Source organism: Fistularia commersonii, chromosome 1 (assembly GCF_037954325.1).
Source record: "Fistularia commersonii isolate RoL2024-O1a breed Wild chromosome 1, RoL_Fcom_v1.0, whole genome shotgun sequence".
Taxonomy (NCBI): domain Eukaryota; kingdom Metazoa; phylum Chordata; class Actinopteri; order Syngnathiformes; family Fistulariidae; genus Fistularia; species Fistularia commersonii.
In genome coordinates, this window is record NC_141284.1 from 9,732,255 (window position 1) to 9,755,542 (window position 23,288).

General features: G+C 39.4%; 1 protein-coding gene across 3 annotated transcripts in view; it reads right to left on the bottom strand.

Moving 5' to 3' along the window:
* Positions 1-4,057: 4,057 nt before the first annotated feature.
* The window catches only part of pxdn (peroxidasin), an 86,547-nt gene continuing 67,316 nt past the window's right edge, over positions 4,058-23,288 (bottom strand). For all 3 annotated transcript variants that reach the window (XM_086146952.1, XM_086146944.1, XM_086146960.1), the window contains 9 exons: positions 19,961-20,118; positions 15,837-16,843; positions 15,163-15,659; positions 14,791-14,925; positions 14,170-14,378; positions 12,856-12,967; positions 12,466-12,598; positions 7,243-7,356; positions 4,058-6,543 (listed from right to left, as the gene is read on the bottom strand). In XM_086146952.1, coding sequence (XP_086003078.1) covers positions 6,403-6,543; positions 7,243-7,356; positions 12,466-12,598; positions 12,856-12,967; positions 14,170-14,378; positions 14,791-14,925; positions 15,163-15,659; positions 15,837-16,843; positions 19,961-20,118 — 2,506 coding nt within the window. In that variant the 3' untranslated portion in view covers positions 4,058-6,402. The remainder of the gene's footprint in view (positions 6,544-7,242; positions 7,357-12,465; positions 12,599-12,855; positions 12,968-14,169; positions 14,379-14,790; positions 14,926-15,162; positions 15,660-15,836; positions 16,844-19,960; positions 20,119-23,288) is intronic.

A 23,288-nucleotide genomic window follows, 5' to 3' on the forward strand; every position in this document is an offset into this window, starting at 1 on the left:
GACAGGGCCTCATGGTAGGGGGCACTGTTGATCCCAGGGAGCCTTTTAAGTACTTTGCTGATGAATAATAGAATTTGAAATAGCAAGCTACTTTAAACATGGCATAAAACATGGTCCATTTAAACAAGTCAAGTGAAGCCATCCAGTCATTCTTTGCTCTTGCTTGGCTTTATTTCCAAAATGGAGGGTTAGATAGCTAAACTGAAAAAAAATTCTGAACTGGACTATCAGTCGAAGCAGGAGATAATAAGTAAGGGAAGACCGATGCTGGCGCTAATGGATTTTTTCAGACTACGAGACGGAAGACTCGACCTTTTCAAACGAAGTGGTACATACGAAAAGGCTGGCTGTGTGGATGTCCAGTAAGAGAGCGCCTTTTCTGCTTTTCCTGCATTCTTTTCTCAACTTCTGACAATCAAACATGAGCGGTCGGCCACTCACATTCAAAGTCAAATCGCGGTAAAAACATTCGAGATGTCCAGGATAGATTTGGCTTTAAATGAACAGCGAAGACACAACATCAGCATCCACAATGCTAAGGTAAAGGAAAACCACTCAAGGACGCTCAGCTGCACATGGACTTCATTTATAAGTAAAGGTAAGAGATAATAACGTTTTTTTTATGTGCTTTTTTCCATGCTACAGTTTGTTTATGTAAAGAATGCTGATATGATATTTTTAACAAAACACGTTAACTGCTGCCAATAAAATGGTGAATTAGCTAGGGTTCATATGTTTATAAATGTGACTGATGACGTCAGTGCCTCACCAGCCATGAACCTCAATGCACGTCACTGGATTGACACCATTTGAAATAATACATGGTAGACCATTCAGGTTACTGATGACACATCCAGACCTAGGGAAGGCCCACACAGAAGAAACCTTAGTGGAATACATGACAAAAACACTAAGGCAATGAGATGTAACAGACGCAAATGCTCCGCCCAAATCGCAATCTGCGATTGGTCCGAGTTGGTGATTGGATCTTCGTGAAAGCTATAAAGAGAAGCTGTTGGAGTTCAGCACGCTGGGAAGAACCGTTCCAAGTACTTCTGACCACGCCGATGACAGTGAAAATCGCGTAACGATCCACTTGGATTCATCAATCACATTGTAAGATACTCCCTGTTGATCCTACTGACACTGGCTAGTGGGGAAGGTTGACTACAAAGGGGAGTAAGAAGGATAGTCTTACTCGTCTCAAGGCATCGGCTGTGTCAGTGAAGAAACCACCAGACATATAATTTTCACATGAAGGAATAAACATGGCATGGCTGGACGACATCGGGGTGGGTGAACCATATGTCTGCGGAGAGAGAGCAAAAAAGGATGTCAAAATCAGGGCAGACCTACAGTCCCTGCCCTGAGGAACCCAAAAAACAATAGGAGTCAGAGAGAGACAGGACAATCTGCAGGTACTGCATCCTGGGAGAAGACCATAACAACTGTCAATGACCAATGAGAAGATGACACCTACAACTGCTCATTTTATTCTTTGTATTATAAAAACACTGGGTCAGGGAAACATAGCCATTCAGACTTCGTGAACTGACACACTTTGTTGCTTGTCAGGGGATAAAAGATCAGACCCAGAGCTCTGTATCCTTTATTTTGACTGCTGAATTAAATACTGATTGAAGCCTAAATATCTTCTCCTATTGCTTCATTAAAGAACATGCACACATACTGTCGAGGTAGAATAGGACAGGATCCAACACTTCAAACCAATTTCTCAAAACATTTCATTATGACTGGTGTCAAAGCTACCGGTCTTTTTGGCAGATTGTGGCATGGTGGGTGTAGGACTGGGGCAGTGATGTGTTGAAAATCTTAGTGAACATTCCCGCCAGCTGGTCTGACACTCTTTGAGGACGCTCCCAGTCATTCCATCTTGGTTAGGCAAAATCCCATGCACCCTCCAGGACTCTGCTGAGGATATAGAGCTGGCCTACGACTAGCGACATCTGCTGTACCTCTGATAGACTTACCGGTACTCCTGTTGCATCACAATTAAAAGGTTAAAAATATACTGCAGATGACCTGCAAACAGATCCATTGGGTACTCCGGTTGTTGTTGATGTGTCTCTGAATTAAATTCTTTTACTTTCATGTTGACTCCTCCATAGCTGGATTCATGTCTCAAGAGTGCTGGTTAGGGGTCCTGACAGCAAGTGGATTATCATGCCAGGTCAGACTGCATCCCGCTGGTCGCCACAAAGGAATGCTGGTAAATCAACTTGCAAGTCTATCAGTCAGGCAGCCACACACTGAATCCTCCCATCTGCCAGTCAGTCATAGGCCACAGTATTTTTTGTGATACTATGTATTTCTGTTAAAAAAATAGTCCTGTGACACATGATGTGAAACCATCATGATCAGATTGATAATTATGCGCTAAATCATTGGCATTCTTGTTACAAATACTGGCTAATTTATCATTTGTTTGAGCATATGCAGTGGTTAAAGCTCATAGTTAACTGCCTGTTGAATTATTTGATTATTATTATTATTTGATTTATAAAGGGGAAATAACAGAAACATATGAAATTGTTGCAATGAAATTGTGTGATTGTTGGAGAAATTTGTCGAGGGGCAGTAACTGCAATATCAGCCGTTTTCCTGTTTTCATGAACACCAGTTTTTCATCAAACATGACTAGATTCTATTGTCAACCTCTGGAATAAGCCCAGGAAATAAATCTCAGCTTTCTTATAAGTGTTTATCACTGAAGTAATCAGTAAAGGCAAAAATGACTGCTATAAGTACATGAAAAATGACCAGGATATGTCATGCTTCTCCTTAAGATATAACAGATGTTTAAGTTTAAAAACATATCCAGGTCATCTATTCTGTACCATGAAAGTAGATTAACCGCCAATGAGAAATAGAGGGCACTCATTGCTAGTTGAGATGGCTTCTGTTAAGAAACAGCCTTTATATTTCTGGTCATATGAGATTCAGAATCAAGTTGTGGATTGTGTTACTTATAAATAAATAACATTCAAGGTCATGTCTTGTTAATGTTTTGTGTGTATAAATTGAGTGCTGTATCATAATCAATTCTTAAAATCAGCCAACCTTTTTCTTACAAATCCAGTGAACAGGAATTTGTGACATCCAGGTGTTTGTACCTCTGACTCAGTGCAATATGTGCCACAAATAACTGATTGAACAATAAATGCATTTGATGAAGTCTCTGGATTTCTACTGCATTTTGGATTGAATAATATGGTTCATCTTTTTCCAAATATAAGCAGTGATATCCCTGAAACAACCACCCAGAACTATTTCATTGCTGTCGAACCAAATCAGAAGATTATGCGCAGCATGTTCAGAGTAAATTGAACAAACCCTTAGAAAGTGCATTTATGTGTATTCATGACATTCAGTACATATTATTCTGTTTGGATAGGTCCCCGCTTTTCCTACTTGGCTTGAAGATTAATATTTTTTATCTGAGTAACCAATGAAAACCTCATTTCCTGATCCAGTTTCCGTTCCAGAGCTTCCGTCCACGAACGGCTGTGACTGCCAGCACTGGGCCTACACGGAGGAATATCAAGGAATGACACAGAGCCATGAAGTACAGATGTGGAAAACAGAAAAAGACATTGGGGAAATTGTTATTTGAGGTCAACACTCAATACAGAAATACAGGCCCTCTGACAAAGAAGATACTGTATATGCCAGGAGTAGTTTGTCTGAGGATACAAGTCAATATGTTCTAAAGCCTATTTGGTGACAAATGTTTCTCCTCTGGCATTATCCCTCAGCACGATACAGCACCCTTTGCTGTGTATATAAGTTCATCAGTTGCTGCTTTTGTCCAACAGAAAAAATAAAAAACAAAAAATAAAGCGATATAAGTTTAGTCACAAAAGAAAATCAAATAAATCTAAAATTTAAATGGAAATAAATAATAAAAGGTGTGGATAGTCACACTACTGGCACTAATCATACACAGAAGAATTATAAAGTGAAGACAGTGCCATAATTTGGGCACACATAATTTCCTGTTGAACCTTTGCCAAAAAAGAGCCAATACAAACATGTGTAAGTGTAATTCAAATGTGGCATATTTCTTTATTATTGTGGTTGGGAGGCATACATTACAGTGCAAACCATTCTTTGGCAAACATATAAATGCCATGGCAGTTACTATTATATCCATATTGACCACTGTTTAACAGACATTGGTGGCAAAGCATGTTTAGTCGTGCAAAGCAGGGGGAGAGGTTGTTAAGAAAATGACTATGAAAGCAAAAAAGAAAAAGGAAGTCAGACAATACATATCTAAACATTCTAAAATGGTAAATATATCTCAGTGCTTTGGTAGTATCTTGGGCCATTTTTGCTGTTACTGAGATAATGAGGCACACAATCTGATCCATACGCAAGGTATACCCAACTTTACCAAAATACCACATTCCATAAAACATAAACACATTAAAATGTTCCAAGGATGTCTACTATTTTATTGACAAAGGGAAAAATCAGAAGGCACAGAAAGAGAGAAGAAATGTGAAACTGTTAACACAGTTTGATGAACAAACCTATTCATTATATTTAAACATTTGATATGATACCAAGTTGCCAGTGTGACGGGCATCTCCAAACTGAATCCTGGACCAAACTGTATTATTTCTGTTCAGCGACATGCTTGCTCAAGATACCACATAATGAAAACAATGGAGGGGATCATTGCTGCTACTTCACCACAAGTAGACGCAAAACAGCCAGAAAAAATAAAACATGTGACTCATGTAACAGTATAATTGGCCTGTTGCATACATACAATAGCAATATGGTGCAGAATTGTTTTTAACTATTCATTGCCCTTCTCAAAGATTAACCTTGTTTCTGTCTTGTATGGCTTCCATTACAGCTGAATGAGGTGTAAAAGGGCAAGAGAAGCGTTTGATCTCACATCTATGATTGGAACATCTTCCTGTACTGAAAAATGCAATATGGCAAAGAAACAGGGCAGGGTAATACTTTCTTAAAAGAAACAATACTGAAAACAGTACTCACAGGGTGGAATATCCAGAAATTGGACACAGGAAAGGAAAACGTTGTATGTGCAACCTTGACTATGTGTTAAACAAAGTCAGAAAGCTGAAAGTCCACAATAGTAGAGAAGAGGAGTTGAAAACATTTTTTTGCAGTGCTTCAGTTGTGTGTAGTCTGTTGAGTCAATGCTAAATAATGTAAAATAAACATCTCTAAGCAGGCAAAAAGAAGTATACTGCTGTGGTAGATTGAGCAGTTTCACAGGCTAAATCTTGACCTAATTTATACAAAGTCTCAGATTGATACATGCTATTTATATCATTTTAGAAATTACTTAGTTAGAAATGCTAGGTCAAAGCTAAGAAGTTACGCTGAGATGTGATTTCCATGGTTTCTGAAAGCAAAATTAGACTTTGAAAGGAGCATATCAGTGCTAGAGCTGGATCGGTGTCCTGGCCCTGGAGAAAGACATACAGCCTCCACCCGACTCATGTTCATTATAAGTCAGTATAGACTTGAAATAAGTTTTTCTTGGATACAGAAAGCAGGAATCAGGAACAGAAATCAGTAGACATCTCTATTACATTATATTTTTGTTGAAGGGATTCACATTATGTTCATATGAAATCATTTTTATACAAACAGGGAAGAAAAAACATTCTATGACATGATATAGAGCACCTTGTATTAAAAGATGCACTAATTCTAAAAAGTTTGATTTAGCATAAAAGGCAGATATTGAGTATACATAGGCAGCTTTGCATACTAGAGACAATACTTTGGGTGTTCTTGTTTTGAGATTAATTCATTAATGGAAAGGGGTAAAATAGCACCAGTTTTCAGCATCTCTGACCTGAGAATTTTTTGTGGGAAAAAATGGTTGCCTTCCTCATTTTACTTCCCTGTCCTGTGTGTCACTGGCAATGGACCCTATGCGTTGATGCAGGAGAGAAAACAAAGTGCCCATTACACTTCAGAGGTCTTGGTGGAGTTTAAGCAGGGAGGAACGGTTTGTCCAACTTGTGTACAATCCACTCATTCATTAGTCCACCCATTGGTTCAGAAACAAATCCATTTAGTGATTGCTGGCTTGTGACCAGTGGACTTCCAACTGAGCCTCAGAATCCTAGCATTGGAGGAGGAAATAGTTCCAAAACGGGAAAACCTCCTCTACTCAAACAGAACGAATACAAAAGTAAACAAAATAGAAACAAACAAAAAACCCAAACAAATAAACAAACAAACAAAAAATGAGGCTATTGGGTCTATCGAGGTTATTGGTGGCTGCAAATTAGCACACCTTCAAGGGTCTCATTATCTCTGTGGATGTCTGAGTGTGAGTGTGTGACTTTCAGACACTAGAGTGAGCTTGTAGGAGAGTCCTGAGGGTTAATTGTGACTGATGTCTACATTTTGCTGGTTCTTATCAGCCTGTTCAGGGCACACTGGACAGCAGTTGCCTTTTAGCTTGACAGGATTTATGCACCTGGCTGCTGGACAAGACTCCACATAGCAAGTCACCTGGGCATTCTGAGGGGACAAAAAAAGCCGCAAACATGTAGTGATCAACAGACATAAAGTAGGATACTAAAAACAGAATTAGTATAGCCTTAGCACTAGTAATTGACATAGTAGATTTAACATAACAATGCAACCTCTTTCATCCTTCATCATAAAAGATACATAGACAATATGTAGTTACCTGGGTTGCTCAGTAAAGAGAAATGTATTTGTTTTGTCTTTTTTTTGAAGCTGAAAGACTTATACCCATGACAAGCTTGTAATAGAGTGTGTGACATGAACTGTGAAACAATGAAAGGCTTGTTCCTGGTACTACTAGCACAACAGAAGAGGTTTTTTTTTCCTAACAGTCTTCTAGCAAGCTTGTGAAATTCAATAATTTGAGAACAAACAAACAAAAAAAACTTTAACAAAGTCACAAAGACATTTGCACTGTGGTAGCTACCAATATCAAATGTACAGGTCAAAACCAACTTTTAGGAAGAGAACAATATGACTAAGGTACATCAAAGATGGTATTGGTGGAATGAAGGTACAATCACATCAGTCGGCAGTTAGCATTAAAGAAGTTGCAGATAAAGACCATTAGGCCTGAGATACACCTGGTGCCTGGAGAGCCAGACACAGAAACTGTGGCATTTAGAATATATAGACTGTGATGAAAAAGACTTGCATAAAAATGTGCATCAAGATCAATATTGAACATACTCGGCATTCACATGTAGTGCAGGGATCCTCTTTCCATTGATCTCCATCTGTTCGCTCATGTCCCTCTATGTCGGTGCAGTCAGTTTTGCTCAGGCGGGCTTCAAGTCTTTCAATCTACAGAGATATGGGTGGGGAAAGAATAAAGTTCTGGAGCAGTGTGTTTTACTCAGGAACTCTTCATTGACATTCTCTCTCTTTGCAAATACATTTAACAATATACTGTATGAGACACTGTTGTATGTGGAAGCTATTGCAGATTGTGGATTGAGATCTGTCAAGTGAGGAGAGCTACCACACTTACCTACTTTTTTTCATAACTTGCAAATTCCTACCCAAATCATTGGGTTTGAACTGAGGAAAAGATCAAGATAATGCGCTCACACTTGAGAAATGATTGTTAAGTCTGACATGTCAGTATGAAACATGTATTATAATTTGGTTTAGACTAGCGGAAGCTTGCAGTCCTTTTCTATTGGGCATTTGCCCAAATTATTCCCAATAAAAGCTCAAGTACAGGATACATTTAGTCATTACGAATTTTTTTGTTATTCCTTGGCAATGCTAACATTTTTTGATTGCAGTTAATTACTAATTCTTTTTGATGAATCCAATTGCTCTCAGCAAAGATCAATAATGGAGGCGGTGGTGCAGGAGGTAGAGCACTTGTCTTTGGAACTGAGCATTCCTGTTTCGATCCCCGGCTCAACCTTGTGTGTCGAAGGGTTGTTGAGCAAGACGCTGAACGTCCAACTGCTCCCCTGGTGCTATCATTAGAATGAATTCAAAGATAATAAACTCAAAGAACTGCTATTTAAACAGAAGATTAGGAACATTTAATTGGAAAATTCTATTAAAAAATTAGGTACTTAAAAATAGGTATTTAAGTTATTAAAAATAAATAATTTATTAATCCCAGTGGGGGAATTCATTCTCTGTAATTAACCCATCATGGAAGAACCATGAGCAGTAGGCTGCCATCCAACAGCGGAGCAGTCAGGGGTTCAGTGTCAGTTGCTCTACTTCCTGTGCCACGCCAACCCCCTTATATACTATGTTTTCTCTGTACCCAATAGCAATACCCCAACATATTTCATGTAAATCTCAAACATCGATCAATAAAATCATAATAACACAATAACATAAAACCAAAGAAATTTGCCACTGCCAGGGCATCATGTTTTATCTGGTTTGTTTTTGAAAAACAAGTCACTCAGAGCCCAGACCAACATTACAACAGGTACATTCCAAACAGCAGCAAGTTAACATTTATACATCTGTGGTTTTTTGCATATTGTAACGTCATCTCTTTTAAAGTCCTCACCATTTCATACAACATGTGCATTCTTCTTGTGGTTGTGTGATCGCTCAGACATGCCACTGTTTGTTGGATTCCTTAAACATTCCACAGACCGGCATCTTTAACAACACCGGTTGGACTGCAATTTGTAGCTATTCGCTTCACAATGGCCACTACTATCTTGCTGTTGTTTGGTAAATCTATTCTCCTCCCTCACACTGCATCCAACACAGTTGGTTGAAGCATCTCTCCATTAATCATGGGGGTACTTGATTTGATGGCATCAGTGGTGTCGATTGCATTTAGGTGATACTTCAGACTAAATACTGGAAATAGTTAAAATTTAACTTTGCAGGTGTGATGTGCAGCTCAGGAGTGCCCCGAGGTACTGTCCTGTCTCCATTCCTCTTCACCCTCCTCACCTCCGACTTCCGCTACAACTCGTGTTCCTGTACTCGAGGAGTACAGAGGTCTGATCGCAAGTTTTGTTGAGTGGAGCAACCAGAACCACCTCCTACTCAACATCTCCAAGACTAAGGAAGTGGTTGTGGACTTCGGGAGGAGACACGTACCAATCACCATCCAGGGTAAATAGGTGGAGATAGTGGACTCCTACAAGTACCTTGGGGTCCACATTAACAATAAATTAGACTGGTCAAGCAGCACTGATATACTCTACAGGAGGGGTCAGAGCAGGATGTTCTTCCTGAGGAGACTGAGGTTGTTTGGTGTCTGTAGCGGGCTCCTCAAGATCTCCTCAATAAAGTTTATCTTATCATATCTTATCTTGCAGATAACTTTTGTTCTTTCAACTCTGCTGTCTAGAAGACGATTTAAATGAAAATGTCAATTATTCATTTTTTTACTACCTATTTGGCTTCACTGTGGTTGGCAAAACAAGAATTTCAGTGCACAGGAAAACACTTTTCCAGACTATGTACATGACACTAAACACTTTGAATCTTCAATCTCAGAAGACCTCTAATGATGGAAACCAACCACAGTCCTAGTTTTCCCTAGGCTGCAGTTTTATGATCAATTTTGTGATTGTGTCATAAGGCACAGACATATGTCATACATCAGGAGAAATGCAGACGCTGCATCAGTCTTTCATGATAAAGAAGGAGCTGAGCCAAAAGCCGAAGCTGTCTATTTATCAGTCGATCTATGTTCCTACCCTCACCTATGGTCACGAGCTGTGTGTAGTGACTAAAAGAATGACAACACGGATAGAGGCATCCAAAATGAGAATTCTCCAAGGGTATCCAAATGTTGTGAGGGCTATCTGTTAGAGATAGGGTGAGAAGCTAGGCTATTTGGGAGGCTTCTGGTCAGGTCAGGATTCCACCTGGACACCTCCCTGGTGGTCTTCTTGGCATGTACCATGAGATGAAGGCCCTGGGGATGACCCATGAAATACAGGAGGGACTATACCTCTTGGCTGGCCTGGGAACGCCTTGGGATTTCTCCAGAAGAGCTTGAAAAAGTGGCTGGGGATGGGGAAGTCTTGCTCTTTGTGCTTTGGCTGCTGCCCCCGCGACACTACCCCGGAACGGCAGCAGAAGATGGATAGATAACGGATGTGTTATTTCGATAACGCTTTGGGCTGCACCTATGGCATGTCCAGGCACATCCCTAAGCGACAGCGTGGGTGCCTCCTCCCTTGGGCTCACCATCCCTCGGGGGACGGGGGTGGGGGGGCAAGGGTGCATTGTTATCTGTGTGGTTGCCAAAGGTGAGAACCAAAGCAGTCTGCGGAAACTGGCTCTCAGGACGACAAATGTCACTTCTGTCATGGGTAAGGGGTCTCAGTTGGTGTGCAGGTCCGCTATATTGCTGGGCTTGTCTTCACAAAGGGTAGGGGTGTTAACAAGGCACAGCACCCCCAAACCTGGGGTACAGGTAATTTGTTACTGGACTTCTGGGCTCATCATTTGTTGTCGTTCAGGCAAAAGGGTGTCTATATGTTCGCTTGTCAGCAGGACACAGTTGATGATCTTTGTAGTCATGTCATAAAACTTGTTGGTACATGTCTTGGTTACTTGGGTGAAGAAGGGGTGAGATGTGGGGCTCTGGAGGTAGCTGATTGGTACCTGTAGGCCAAGTGGAGTCCAGCGGTGGCAGCTGTTGAGGGAAAAACAATCCAGCAACCCAGGAGGGGCAGGCAGTGTCACTGTCAATACTGTGTATGATGGGGACGGGGCATTGCTGAACTTGCATCAGGAAGTTGTAGGCTGGAGGAAGGTATACTTTGAAGACCCCCTTAATCCAACTGACTTGCCTTACAATGAGGAAGCAGAGTCTAGGGACTCCGGGTGGGCTCTCTTATCTCTGGGGCTTAAGTGACTGAGATGGTTAAAAAGCTTGTCAATGGCAGGGCTCTCAGGGTTGACTGGATCTGTCCTAAGTTCCTCAAGGTGCTGGATGTTGTGAAGTTCTTTTCACTGATGTGCCCTAACTCTGTTGTCTATTTTTTATCCTTGTTGGTGTCACTCCACTCCACTCGCATCATGTTCATTTTTGTATTTGTTATTGTCACCCCATTTCTGTTCTCATCCTTGTTGTTGTCATTTTGGCTGTCTATTCTCACCCTTGCTGTCTTTTTTATCTCCATTTCATTTGCTATTGTTATCTCTGTTGTTTACTCTGGTGTCTATTTATTTGTGGATGTCTTTTGCTATCTTTTAATTGTTTCTCTATTTATTGATATTGTCATTGTTGTGCTGCTGTGACAAAAGGATTTCCCCTATGGGGATCAATTAAGTATATCTTATTTTATCATTGCGTGGATGATGGGTACAGTGACTCTGGATTGGATTGTCTACCAAGACTGTGTTTAAGAAAGGGGGCAGGAAGGGGGGGTTCCATCTTCAAGGTGATCACACTCCTCCCTGGTAAGGTATATACAGGGGTCTTTGTCTGTCAGATAGTTGAATCTCAGATTAAGGAGGACCAGTTTGTTTTTTGACCTTGTGGAACAACCGACAAGCTCTATTCCCAGGGGGGGCGATCTACTGTCCATGAGCTTAATGGCATTTGGCCATGTCCCTTAAGTAGTCCCATAGGGGATGCTCCAGGAGTATGGGGTACCTGCCCCCCTAATCTGGGCTGTCTGGTCCCTTTATGTCCAGTTTTGGCCACAATTCTGGCAGTATGTCAAATTTGTTTCAGGTGACTGTTGGACACCACCAGGGGTTCCCTTAGTCATCAATTCTGTTTATAAACTCGACAGGATTTGTGGGTGCAGCAGGGATGTTGGGGGGGATTGGTTTGGTGATTTAGAATTGGCTCTCTGCTCTTTGCAGATATTGTCCTCATCCAGCTGGGATCGCCAACTCTCACTGGAGCAGTATACAGCTGAGTGAGATGTGGCTGAGATGGTAATCTGCACCTCCGAATCCGACCATGGTACTCAGCCAGAAGAGGTTGGAGGTTCGTGTTGGAGATGAGATCCTGACCCAAGTGGAGGAGTTCAAATCTCAGCATCTTGTTCACGAGTGAGGGAACAACGGAGTGGGAGATTAACAGGCGGATCAGTGCAGCGTCAGCAGTGATGCAGATGATCCTAATGGGAGGAGGCCCCAGGAAAGATCTGGGACACACTGGAAGGGTTGTGTCTCTTGGCTGTCCTGTAAATACCCAAAGATTTGCCCATAAGAACTGGATGAAGTGGCCAGGAACAGGGGAATATGGGCCTCTCGTAGGGCGCTGCTGAAGATGGATGGGCAATGCAGGAGAATGCATGAAATTACTAACAGAGGCTGTGTTTCAGCATTGTGCCTAATCCTCAAACGCTAAAGTAATGTGCTTGGAAATAATGATAATGTTTAGTATTGACAATAGAGCTTCACAAATCAACTTATACTGAGCAATTATGAAGGAATATGGCAATGGATCTGTGCAGATTCATACTTCACATACACTACCTGCTTTCGTAAACTTGTGATTGTCTTCTGCATGTCAAAGACAAAGTCCTGGAAGTCATTGATTGGCGGGTCACTCCTTTTTTTGGAGGTCACAGTAACATTTTCAGCACTTTCTCTTGCATTCTCAACTGGGCTGCAGAGACAAATGTCCAAAAATAAATTAGTTTAGATAACTACTAATACTTATTTTTCATTGTACGGCAGTTGAACACACACACACACAGCACAGAGACAAAACAGATCTCTCACTCTCACTCTCTCTCTCTCTCTCTCTCTCTCTCTCTCTCTCTCTCTCTCTCTCTCTCTCTCTCTCTCTCTCTCTCTCTCTCTCTCTCAATAATATTATATAACAAATCGAAATAAATCCTGGTCATGTCATGATGGTATTACCTGTAGTCATGGGTGCTAAAAGAAGGTCTGTCCTCTCTGTAGCTGTGCTCCGTTGATCTGCGTCCCCTAAAGTGGTAGGACAGTGCGTTGAACTGACCTTTTGTTCTGCAGTCTGGTGGTGTGAAAAACAATATTTTTCATTTCTTACAAGGTCATTCAACAACATTGATTCGGTTCTTATACAATAACGTCTTCCTGTGAGTATTGATTTGTCAATCTGCCATAAGCATGGGCTTTTGGAGCTGTTGTAAAACACAAGTACTGATGACGGTTTGAATGGAGGATTACTGAGCATCTGAGCTTATCAATGTTCATTTCTCAAAATGTGGCCTTAGGTTGCACTGGAATTATAGCAAATTGTAGCTTACATACATTGTGTCAGATTTGATTTTACAATTATTGAGAATTTGAATATGCTGTAAATTTGAATAAAAAATCATGTTAGTAGAACTTGTTGGCAAAGAAAACAATTTATTTCTGCTTCAAAGTATTATGTCTAATTCTTAGTTCAGTACCATGCCTCACTGTCAATGAACGTGAACAGACAGGTGCACATGCACAAACAAACACACAGATGCAGTTTGATTTGCTCTTCTGCTGCACCTGGAGGTGCAGTGGCATGATCTTTCATGATATTTGACTTCCAACATTAATTTAAATAGTCTCTTCTTCCTTGAACCCACAGGAAACTGCCCCCTGAATTTTGTTCCGTTGGGAGTTAAATGATACTTTTTGCAATGAGTGCAGAAATCTGAAAAAAGAACGGAAACTGTGATGATCCTGTTGTTTTTGCTTTCCTTTCACGTTTCAAGTTAAAAAAACAAACTACAAAAAAACCTGAGTCAGAAAGTGATGGACATGCCATTGCAGCCTCAGGTTTTGGTAAATGTAGTTTCCTTTGTTGTTGGACAGGTACAATAGCTATTAAAAATAAGACTGTGCAAATGCGTTGCTATTACACTGTACACATTTGAACATATAATTCATAGCTGGAAGGAACATATTGGTTAAAATTAGAAATGTACTTGAACATAGTAACATAGCTTTTCATGTATACTTTTGCATATAATGCATTTCATCATGATGTGACACCTGCAATTTCTAAGGACATCTAGAGCTTATGTTTTACACTGAATAGTACTTCTATCTTTACGATATTCGTAATTTCAATCATAATCACTTTGTATGTAAATTAAGGTGAACAAATTACCTGAATAAAAAAAACAAAACAAAACAGAAAGTTGTGAAATAAATAAAAAAACAAAATGTGAAATTACTGGAATTCTGGCTCCAAGGTTCATTTAGTCCTTTTACCTTCACAGCAGTCTTGCCACATACGAAGGTCAATCTGCGGGATGTCATCACAGCTAATATAGCCATGAGGCAGCTCAGCTACCTTGAAGACATCATGCTGGATACGAGTGATGTTGTCTCCAGTGTCGCACAGCACTCGTGCCAAAGATGCCTGCTTCATCTGGGTCAGTTGGGCTGGAGTGAACACGCCTGGGTTTTCATACCAAAATCTAAACAAGTACGAGAAAGTAGGAGAAGTAACTGATATCAAAAGTAAGTCACATTAGAAATGTACAAATAGTTACCGGGAGTGGACGTTTATATTACTTGGCAAGAATGGATATCTTATATATTACAGAGTAAGCACAATCTTTGTGTCAGAAGCTCGGTATCTTCATTACGTTTGAATTATTAGTTTGTTTTGAATTCTATTACCATCACCCATATTTTCATAAACAAACCCCAGCCAGAAATCTTTGGGCAATATCATGCCCTTCCATCTGACCTGAGTGCATAGAATTAAAAATATCAAATGTGGAAAAAAATATGTCAATGTAAATGCTATTTGGTTTAACTTGATGACTTTCTTTATGTTTGCAAGAAATTGCAAATATTGACCCAGGCAGAATTGTGTGACTGTACCTGTCTCCATCCCGTAAACGTTTGAATTGAGCAGCCAGTAAACACATGAGTGTGGGCCCCAATCTACTGCCAGGGACAAGGTCTTCAGCCATCAAAGCAGGAAACAGGTCAATATTGAGGGGCGTGCCATATAGCCTACCACAAAGGAAAAAGCTTGGTTTAAGAAACAATGAACAAGGCATGTGTAAATACATTGTAGCAGATGTATCACATAGGCTTTCTCTGGTATACTCGCTAAAAAAACTATGCTTGCTCAGGGTGTTCACACATGAGTTTCAAACTGTGATGGCCTAGTTCCATTTATTAATCTTTGATCTTTTTCTACCGGAGGAGAGCCCTAGAAACTTAAAACAAACTGGAGATCACAATTACCTCTGTAGTTTCTCTCTGACATTAGGATTCTTAATCTCGTTCTTCAAATCATCAAACACTTGAGCTGAAGTCAGGTTACAGTAAGTCCTGTAATCATTATATGGTGGTATTCCATGATCCCTTCCTCGCTGTATATTCATTGCAGCCAGGTCCAGTGCCACAGCATGTGCCATGGAGAACAACCGCTCTGTCAGCTCCATATTAAGCAGCTGTGACGAAATGCGCATTTTACCAGCAACACCAAAGAGCCCCCGAAGAAGTGGGTCAATGCCACCCTCATTCACGATACGGAATGGGGAGAAGAAGGCACGATGCAGAGAGATGTGTCCCTGGGGAATAGGCCGGAATTCCTCATCTAACCTGTAGAGTATTGGGTTAATGAGGGTGTGTCCAAAGCGGAATGCCGCAGTGGAGAAAGCATTGAGGATGCCAGCGTTAATATTGGGGTCATAACCTGCGTATGGCCCCATCATCTTCATGCCTGCATCACCCATGATCTAGAAAATACCAAAAAGAATGTAATAATTCTTCATTTACCTGATACCTGTGATAATATTGTCATTAACATTTTGATTTCTGTACTTAACACTGAAATAAACAAAGCAGTAGATATGACATGATAAATATAGGAAGAGCAGCTTAACAAAAAACAGTACACATCATGTAACTTCTACCTTTGGCAACCAGTGACTGTAGGTGATGTGCTGCATCTGGGCGCCCACTATCTTCCTGGCCTCGTGGTAGATGGTGTCTCCATCCCAGTGGGGGTTCAGTCTCAGTAGTTCTGTGGCTATGCGGTTGTGTTCTCTGAACCACACAGTGTGCATGGCGGTCAAACCAAGCTGTTCATTTGCACGGTGGTCTCCAGCCAAGAAACATGGAATTGGACTCTCATTCTCATCTCTCATACATTCAGTGGGTGGTCCAGTGGCAAAAGGAAGTAGTGGCTTCCCAGTTCTTTGAATAATACCTTGGCGAAGCAGACCTCTCTGGCTGGCCAAATCCCGGATTTCTTCAGATTCATGTTGTGAACTGCCGTAGACGTTCGAAGCATCAATGTAAGACGTCAACTGGTTAATTTGCTCTCTTGGATATACACTGTTCATAAGAAGGGATGTCATCCCACTGCCACAGACAGGGCTAGAGCGCACAAAGAACATGCAACGGGCACCACTGCGAAGCTGCCGTGGGTCGTTGGGTGGAAACTGGATTGGAAAACACGGGGGGTCATTGGTACAGACCTGTGTGCATAGCTGGCCATCAGAGAACCTTGACTGGCTGAGGGCTGCTACAGTTGAGTCCAAGTCATGGTCGAGAAACTGACCCCATTGCATCAGCATGTGAGTGTAGTGGTCATCTGGAGTGATGGTGTCTGTTCCAATCATGGTTGTGGATACCAATCTCGGCAGAGGCAACCTGTAGCCTTTATGCAGTCTGTCAGTAGCACCTCTTGGCAAGTTAAAACCATTATCATAGACTGATTTTAGAAGTCGTTCAAAAGGCGTGAGTGATGCTCCCCACATTGGACGTTGCAGGTTGTTACAAGTGCCGTCATGGTTGCGGTACTTCTGGTGGAAGCAAATGTCAGAGCAATTGTTGAATCTGCGGTGGGCTGTGCAACCTGACAAGTTGGCAATAACATCCAGAAAGTGTGGGGATACAAGGTCGTTGTAGCGAAATTCTGGGGGAGAAAATATAAAACATATAACAGCACGGATAATTGCTGTAAGAGTTGGGTAAAAAACAAAACCTATTCAAAAAAAAAAAATCAAATAACATATGCTAACAACATTTTCAATTTGTTGGCAAAAAAAGACACAAGCATCTTCTCCTGCACAATCAATATTGGAAGAAACTCCTGCCCAGAAGGGATATGTGGCAAGTTCTTCAAGATGTGACTACCAGCTCAGACCTGCCTGCATAATAGCAATGACAATCATAGATTTGTTAACAAGGTGCTTTCCATCAAAGTGTTTTACAAACAAGAGGAAATGAGACTAAGACATAAAGACAAAAATAAACATTATTTTTTAATTAATTGTCTATTTTGCCTAACCTGCAATCAAGGATGATATATAAAGATTCTTATATGAATGAACTATGAAACATATCTAGCATCTGCATAAAGGTCCCAGTAATTTTTTTTTGCAAATGTCACGGTAAGAGTATAAATAGGTACACTGATTGTTTGATTCTAGGATTCTTAAAGGCTTTTGCATTTTAGGAAGGAACTAGCCACATCCCCAGTGTCTTGTCATAAAGCTTTCATATAAAAACTGTTAAGTAGTTAAGTAGCCCCATACACTAGTGTAGATACACACACTGGTAAAGAATGTGGTTGGTTCACTGCACGGCATTCTGTGGCTCTGTTATAGCCAAGCATCTTTTCACATTTACAGTGAAGACTTCATTGCATCTCAAAACCATTCTTTATTCTTTATACAGTTATTCTGTTAGTGGGAAAGTCAAATACAGCATTTAGTGCTTGAAAAATTGTACCTTGGCAAAAAAAAATTGTCCCTCATTCAATACCCTTTTTCAGGTTTATGAAAATCTTTACAGAAATATCAAATTACTGTACTATCATATACAAAATAACAGTCCACTTTTGTATTTCGGTGCAGTGCATTTCATACCTAATGCAAACTATACCTGAGAACAAATTCATTTTACTCAATACTATCTTTTTCAATTGACATATATACATTTGATTCATTCTGTATACAGTATTCAAAAATATTATACCAACTAGTCTTTCGAATCATTTGTACATGGATGTGGGTCTGGAACCCTAATATGAAAGGTGCCAAAAGATTAGGTATAATCTGGAAATCAGCTTTGCTCAAAAACAATTATATACTTGTGGCTATGAGCATACGTGATAGCGTGAAGCTATGAGCTTGAGTGAATAGTAGTAAATTATTGTCTCTCTACAATTTGAAGTAGTGATAAAAGAAAAACAGCGAATTTATTTCTGCTGACACAGAAATCTTCCTGTCAGCTTGTTTTGGGGCCAGTGTAACAATTAACACTTGGTTGTTGGCACAAGTAATGAAAACAGTTCCTCTCTCTACATATTTGACATTGCTCTATTTCCCTCTCAATCTTGCAATTTCCTCAAGTTGATCTACTGTATTTGATCTCGTTATAGTTCTTCAAATTACTCATTAAAGAAAGTATTATTTGACTCAAATTGAACACGTGGTTTAATAAACAAAGACAGATACCTTTGCATATGATGCATCAAATCAACCTCCACTTTCCATGTCTCCCAACAAACATGCAGACTAAAGTTGTCCTGTAGACCAGTGTCTGCACTGAGTAATTTGATCATCAAGTATTGTTTGGCTTGTCTTAAGTGTAATCAAACTGTTCAATCATACCTCTTTAGCACTTCTGTTGTTCCTTTTCAATGCATCAGATCATGTGAAAATGTCGAACTAACAAATAGCCAAGTGTTGCGTCCTATAACATGGGTGTGCAAGGTCTTAAAATTCATCACAATTTGGCTTGAAAGCAGGGCCTTACTAAATTAAAGAATGGACATTTTCATGTGAAAACTAGATGCCAAAACAAATGCCTAACAAATATAAATAAAGAAATAGAATCACAAACAATAACTAGGCTTGGAAAACTGTCCAAAATTGCCAGGAATATCTATTCAATAGTATGTATAAATTCCCTATTACTGAGTTAAGCAAAAAAACTGTTTTTTGCGAACAAAAAGAAAAAAAAAATCAAGACATTTCAGAGATGTGAAAGATTTTATAAAATCCAAAACAGTCCAATATGCTTTGACAGAAAGTCAAAGTCACAGGTAATTCCTATAAAAATTAGATTTGCCTAAAATTTTTACAATACTATTGGTTCCATCTGAACAATTATTAAATCCATGAGGGGCAATTGGTGAAGTGTATGGTTATGTAAAAATAGACAATTATTTTGCTGCCTCAGTAAGTTTGCATAGGTGACCAAAAAAATAACAGGACTAATTTTGACAGTTTAAGTTGCTTCATACAAAAGGGGATACAAAAAGCTCTTGAATCAGCAGGACCACAGTCCAGCTGGAATTGGCAGGAAGTCACAATCAGCTGCTAGTATTGGTCATCTGCTTGTTAAAACTTACAAGAAAATATTTTGACCACTGCTGAAAATTTGACCATAAATTGATAAGTAAAATTAAGTTCATTCTCACCTAGTGAATGTGGATTATTAAGTTTCCATATGTTTGGATTGCATCAAATGTTTATGTAACTAAAACTTGTGTTACTGGGTAATGATAGAGTAAAGCCATCTGGATTACTGAATAAAGCCTTTCAGTAGCTTGATAAAGAACCGTAGACAAACCTATAAATCATAAACAAAAATTTAACAGACTTCACTGATTTCTGTGCATGCATTTGGCAACTTGTAACAGTGAAACTTCAAAATGGCAGTGAGAGGCAAATTAATTGTTAAATAAATAATATAGTCATTGAATTACTGTTGCTAGTTTTCTGCTGCAGTTCATTTCTGAACCGAGAAGTCAATTAAGCCAAAAAATGGTTAAATGATCTTTAACTTCAGGCAGAACTATATGTCTTAGGTATTTTGTGTGATCAGAAAATTGTTAATAACTGACTGCCAAATTTTCATGATCCATGGATATATTTAGTAGCTATTGCATAGTAGGTCTGATGACTAAACCGGTCAGGTATCAATAGTTGCCCACAGTTTGTACAAACATACTGAATGACCAAATCTAATGTATCAAAAAGAGTACGTTAGATATCATTGCAGTTTTTGTTGACATCCTTACCAGTGCCATTGGTGTCAACCATGAGACCCTGGTTGACGTGGTTTTGGATGAGTAGAAGTGTCTGCTCAAAGATTTCCCCAGCACGTGCCTGCTCCACAGTGTAGGGGTCACGTGGATACCGGAAAAGTGCAAGCAGCTCTCCTGGTGTACGAGGCTGACTAGAGGGATGAGGGATAGGGAGATAGGTTGTGATGGAGGCAAGAGAGATGAAAGGAGGAAAAAGAAATGAACACAACATCAGGCTGTGAAATGTACATCGAATACTGTTTAGTACTGTGCAGGAATCCACATAATGAATAAGACACACTTAAAGAAGGAAAGGAAGAGAATCTATTTCTCTATTTTCTTTGCTAATTTTATTCTCTCTCTAGAATACTTAATTTACTTGCTATCTGCACAAATATAAATATGTGTTGATCTCAATTTCAGGCTCAGCCTGCATTGGACCTGTACACATGAACATCATGAACCAGAGTCACTTGTGGTATACTTGAAATAAAATGAAAACCAAAAATATGAATGAGTCATAAGTGTAATTTATATTTCTACCAATGTTTTGTTCACCAATGGACTTCAAAATGGGCTCAAAACACAAAATGTCATCTGTCAAAGAGGAGTCTCATACTTAATATTAGCCTGTCATAGCCCTGAAATTCCTTAATCTCAGATTTAGGTTACTACACGGTAAAATTTCACATCTGAGCATTCGCTTATAAATTTAATTTTAATTGTATATGCGTTTGTGGCCATAGTTGTGTATGTGTTTGGCCAAATATACATGACTGCTAAGCACATGACTGAAGAGGAAGGGAAGACTCATGAGTTATACTTAAAATGCCGGTAAATTGTCAAAGAAATAGGTATCATTTCTATTGCGTTGTCAAGCATCTTGGAATTTCCAGTGGTAGATGTTGATATCTAAAGAGCATTTGGCCAACATATAATGCCAATACAGTAGATCCTTGGTTCACGAAAATCCCTAATCAGGAAGAACGTGGCCTACAAACAGTTTTCAATCAAACTTTGAATCAAGCTGCAAAAAAGCCTTGGTGCACGAACACACACACAAAAAAAACAAACAAAAAAACTCACAGGCTTTCTGAGTTGTGGGGTTGCAACGTTGCAACGTAGCGGCAGTCATGCATGGTATTCTGTTTGTATCGTTCATTGTTGTGTTCTTCTGTCGTTTTTTTGAGCTTTTTTTCAGTAAGTTAAGTCTTTATGTCAACTACAAAGGCTAAACATGCGAGTGATAGTGGTGTTAAAAAGTAGTTAAGAATTACAGTCAATCTGAAGAAGGAAATAATAGCGATACATGAGAGGGGTGTTTGAGACAGATCTCACCAAGCACTACAGCAAGGTCAATCATCTGTACAATCCTGAAGAATAAAAATGCGCTTAAGACAGCTGATGTGGCTAAAGGGGTGACTAAGTGAAAGAAGCAAAAGTCTCAGGTCTTAGAAAAGTGATTGTTCGTTTGGATTAATAAGGCTGACAGATTGCTGGAGATGGTGTTAGCGAAGTCTCATTTGCAAGAAGGGTTTACTTTTGGTGATTTGGTGAAGGAAACGCCGAGCACAAGTGATTGCAAGAAAAGAGAGAATACAAGAGCCACAATAACAACTAAGGTTATCTTTAACTCCCTTTTTTGCTACAAATAAACCCATAAAAAAAGTTCAAAGGAGTACAGTATGTTCTTTGGGGCCTGAGAATGGATCAATGGGATTTACATTTATTTCAATCGAAAACATTGATTTGGTTTTCGAACATTTGTGGTTCACAAAGTGAGTCAAAGAATGAATTGAATACTTAATTGGAACTTCTACTGAAGTATGCTGATAGGTATTTTTCTTAACCAAAAATGAGAGAAACATGAAAATAAAGATAATTCATTCCTTTTTCTCTTTTCCTTGGAAAGCAAAATAAACACATTTAAAGTACTCTAGGTACAGTACTTAAAAAGCATAAAAGTCACCTGAACTAACAGACTCAAAAGCTAAGGAGTCGGATAAGCAAATTGGGGAATTTGAAATTAAGCAAGTGATTTCATCACTTAAGAATAACAAAAGTCCAGGTCCAGATGGATACGCCAATGAATGTTATAACACCTTTCAAGACCTGCTAGCACCCCTGTTAGTTAATGCATGCGGATATGCCCTTGATTCTAAAACTATGCCACTATCTTAGACCGAGGCAACGATAGTTGTAATTCATAAAGAGGGTAAAGACCCTACTGAATGCCAGTCTTATAGGCCAATGCCATTACCAAACACAGACTTGAATATACTAATTGCAATTCTACCTAGAAGGGTAAATAAGATAATTACACAAATTATACACCCTGATCAAACAGGCTTTATCACTGGAAGGTCTAAAGGAGATAATGTATGACATCTATTACAAATAATATCTCTTCTAAAGATTCAAGATTGAAAAGCTTTAATGCTAATGTACAGTTGTCCCATATACTTAAATTATTATTTTGAAAATCTATTAAATTAAAGCCAATAATAGTATCTATAGAGGCACAAAAAGCATTTGATTGGTAATCATGGTGATATCAACTTCAAACATTAAAACAATTTAGATTTGGTGTAAATTTCATAACTTCGATTCAGACACTATTCATCCCCCACAAGCAGCTGTTAAGATTAATGATACAGATCAGAGATTTACACTAAAATGAGGATAATCTTTATAATCCTCTGCTGTTTACTATTAGCATTGAGCTGCTGGCCCACATTGTTAGAGATTACAATAAAATTAAAAGGAATAATAAATAAAGAACACAAAATGTCATTGTACACAGATGATGGTTTATTATAATCAACAGAACCCAGCTCAACGATCCCATATCTAAAGGAGCTCGTATCCAGTTATGGGTATTATTCTGGATGTAAGGTAAATGTAGATAAAATGGCTATAGGTGTAAATGATCTGGTTTCAGAAACAGTTAAGCTACAGAGTAGACTCAGATGGGTCAAAGAGGGCATCAAATATTTACATTCCCCCATCTTTACATACTGGCTATAATGTAAACTACAATAAAACAATTCTGCATATTAGTAGTGACCTGGAAAAATGGTCCTTGCTCCCACTCTCCCTACTGGGTCGAGTAGAAAGTATCCGCATGAATGTCCTGCCCAGATTGCTTTATTTACTATAGGTTACTTGTAGAAATTCCAAAACCAACCTCTGATCACCTTAAATTAAGAATTAGAATTAGACTTAAAACTTAGCAATCACTCATGTCAGATGGAGGTCTTAAACTTCCACACCTGAAATATAATTTCTGGGCTGCACAAATCAAGGATCAAGAATGATACAT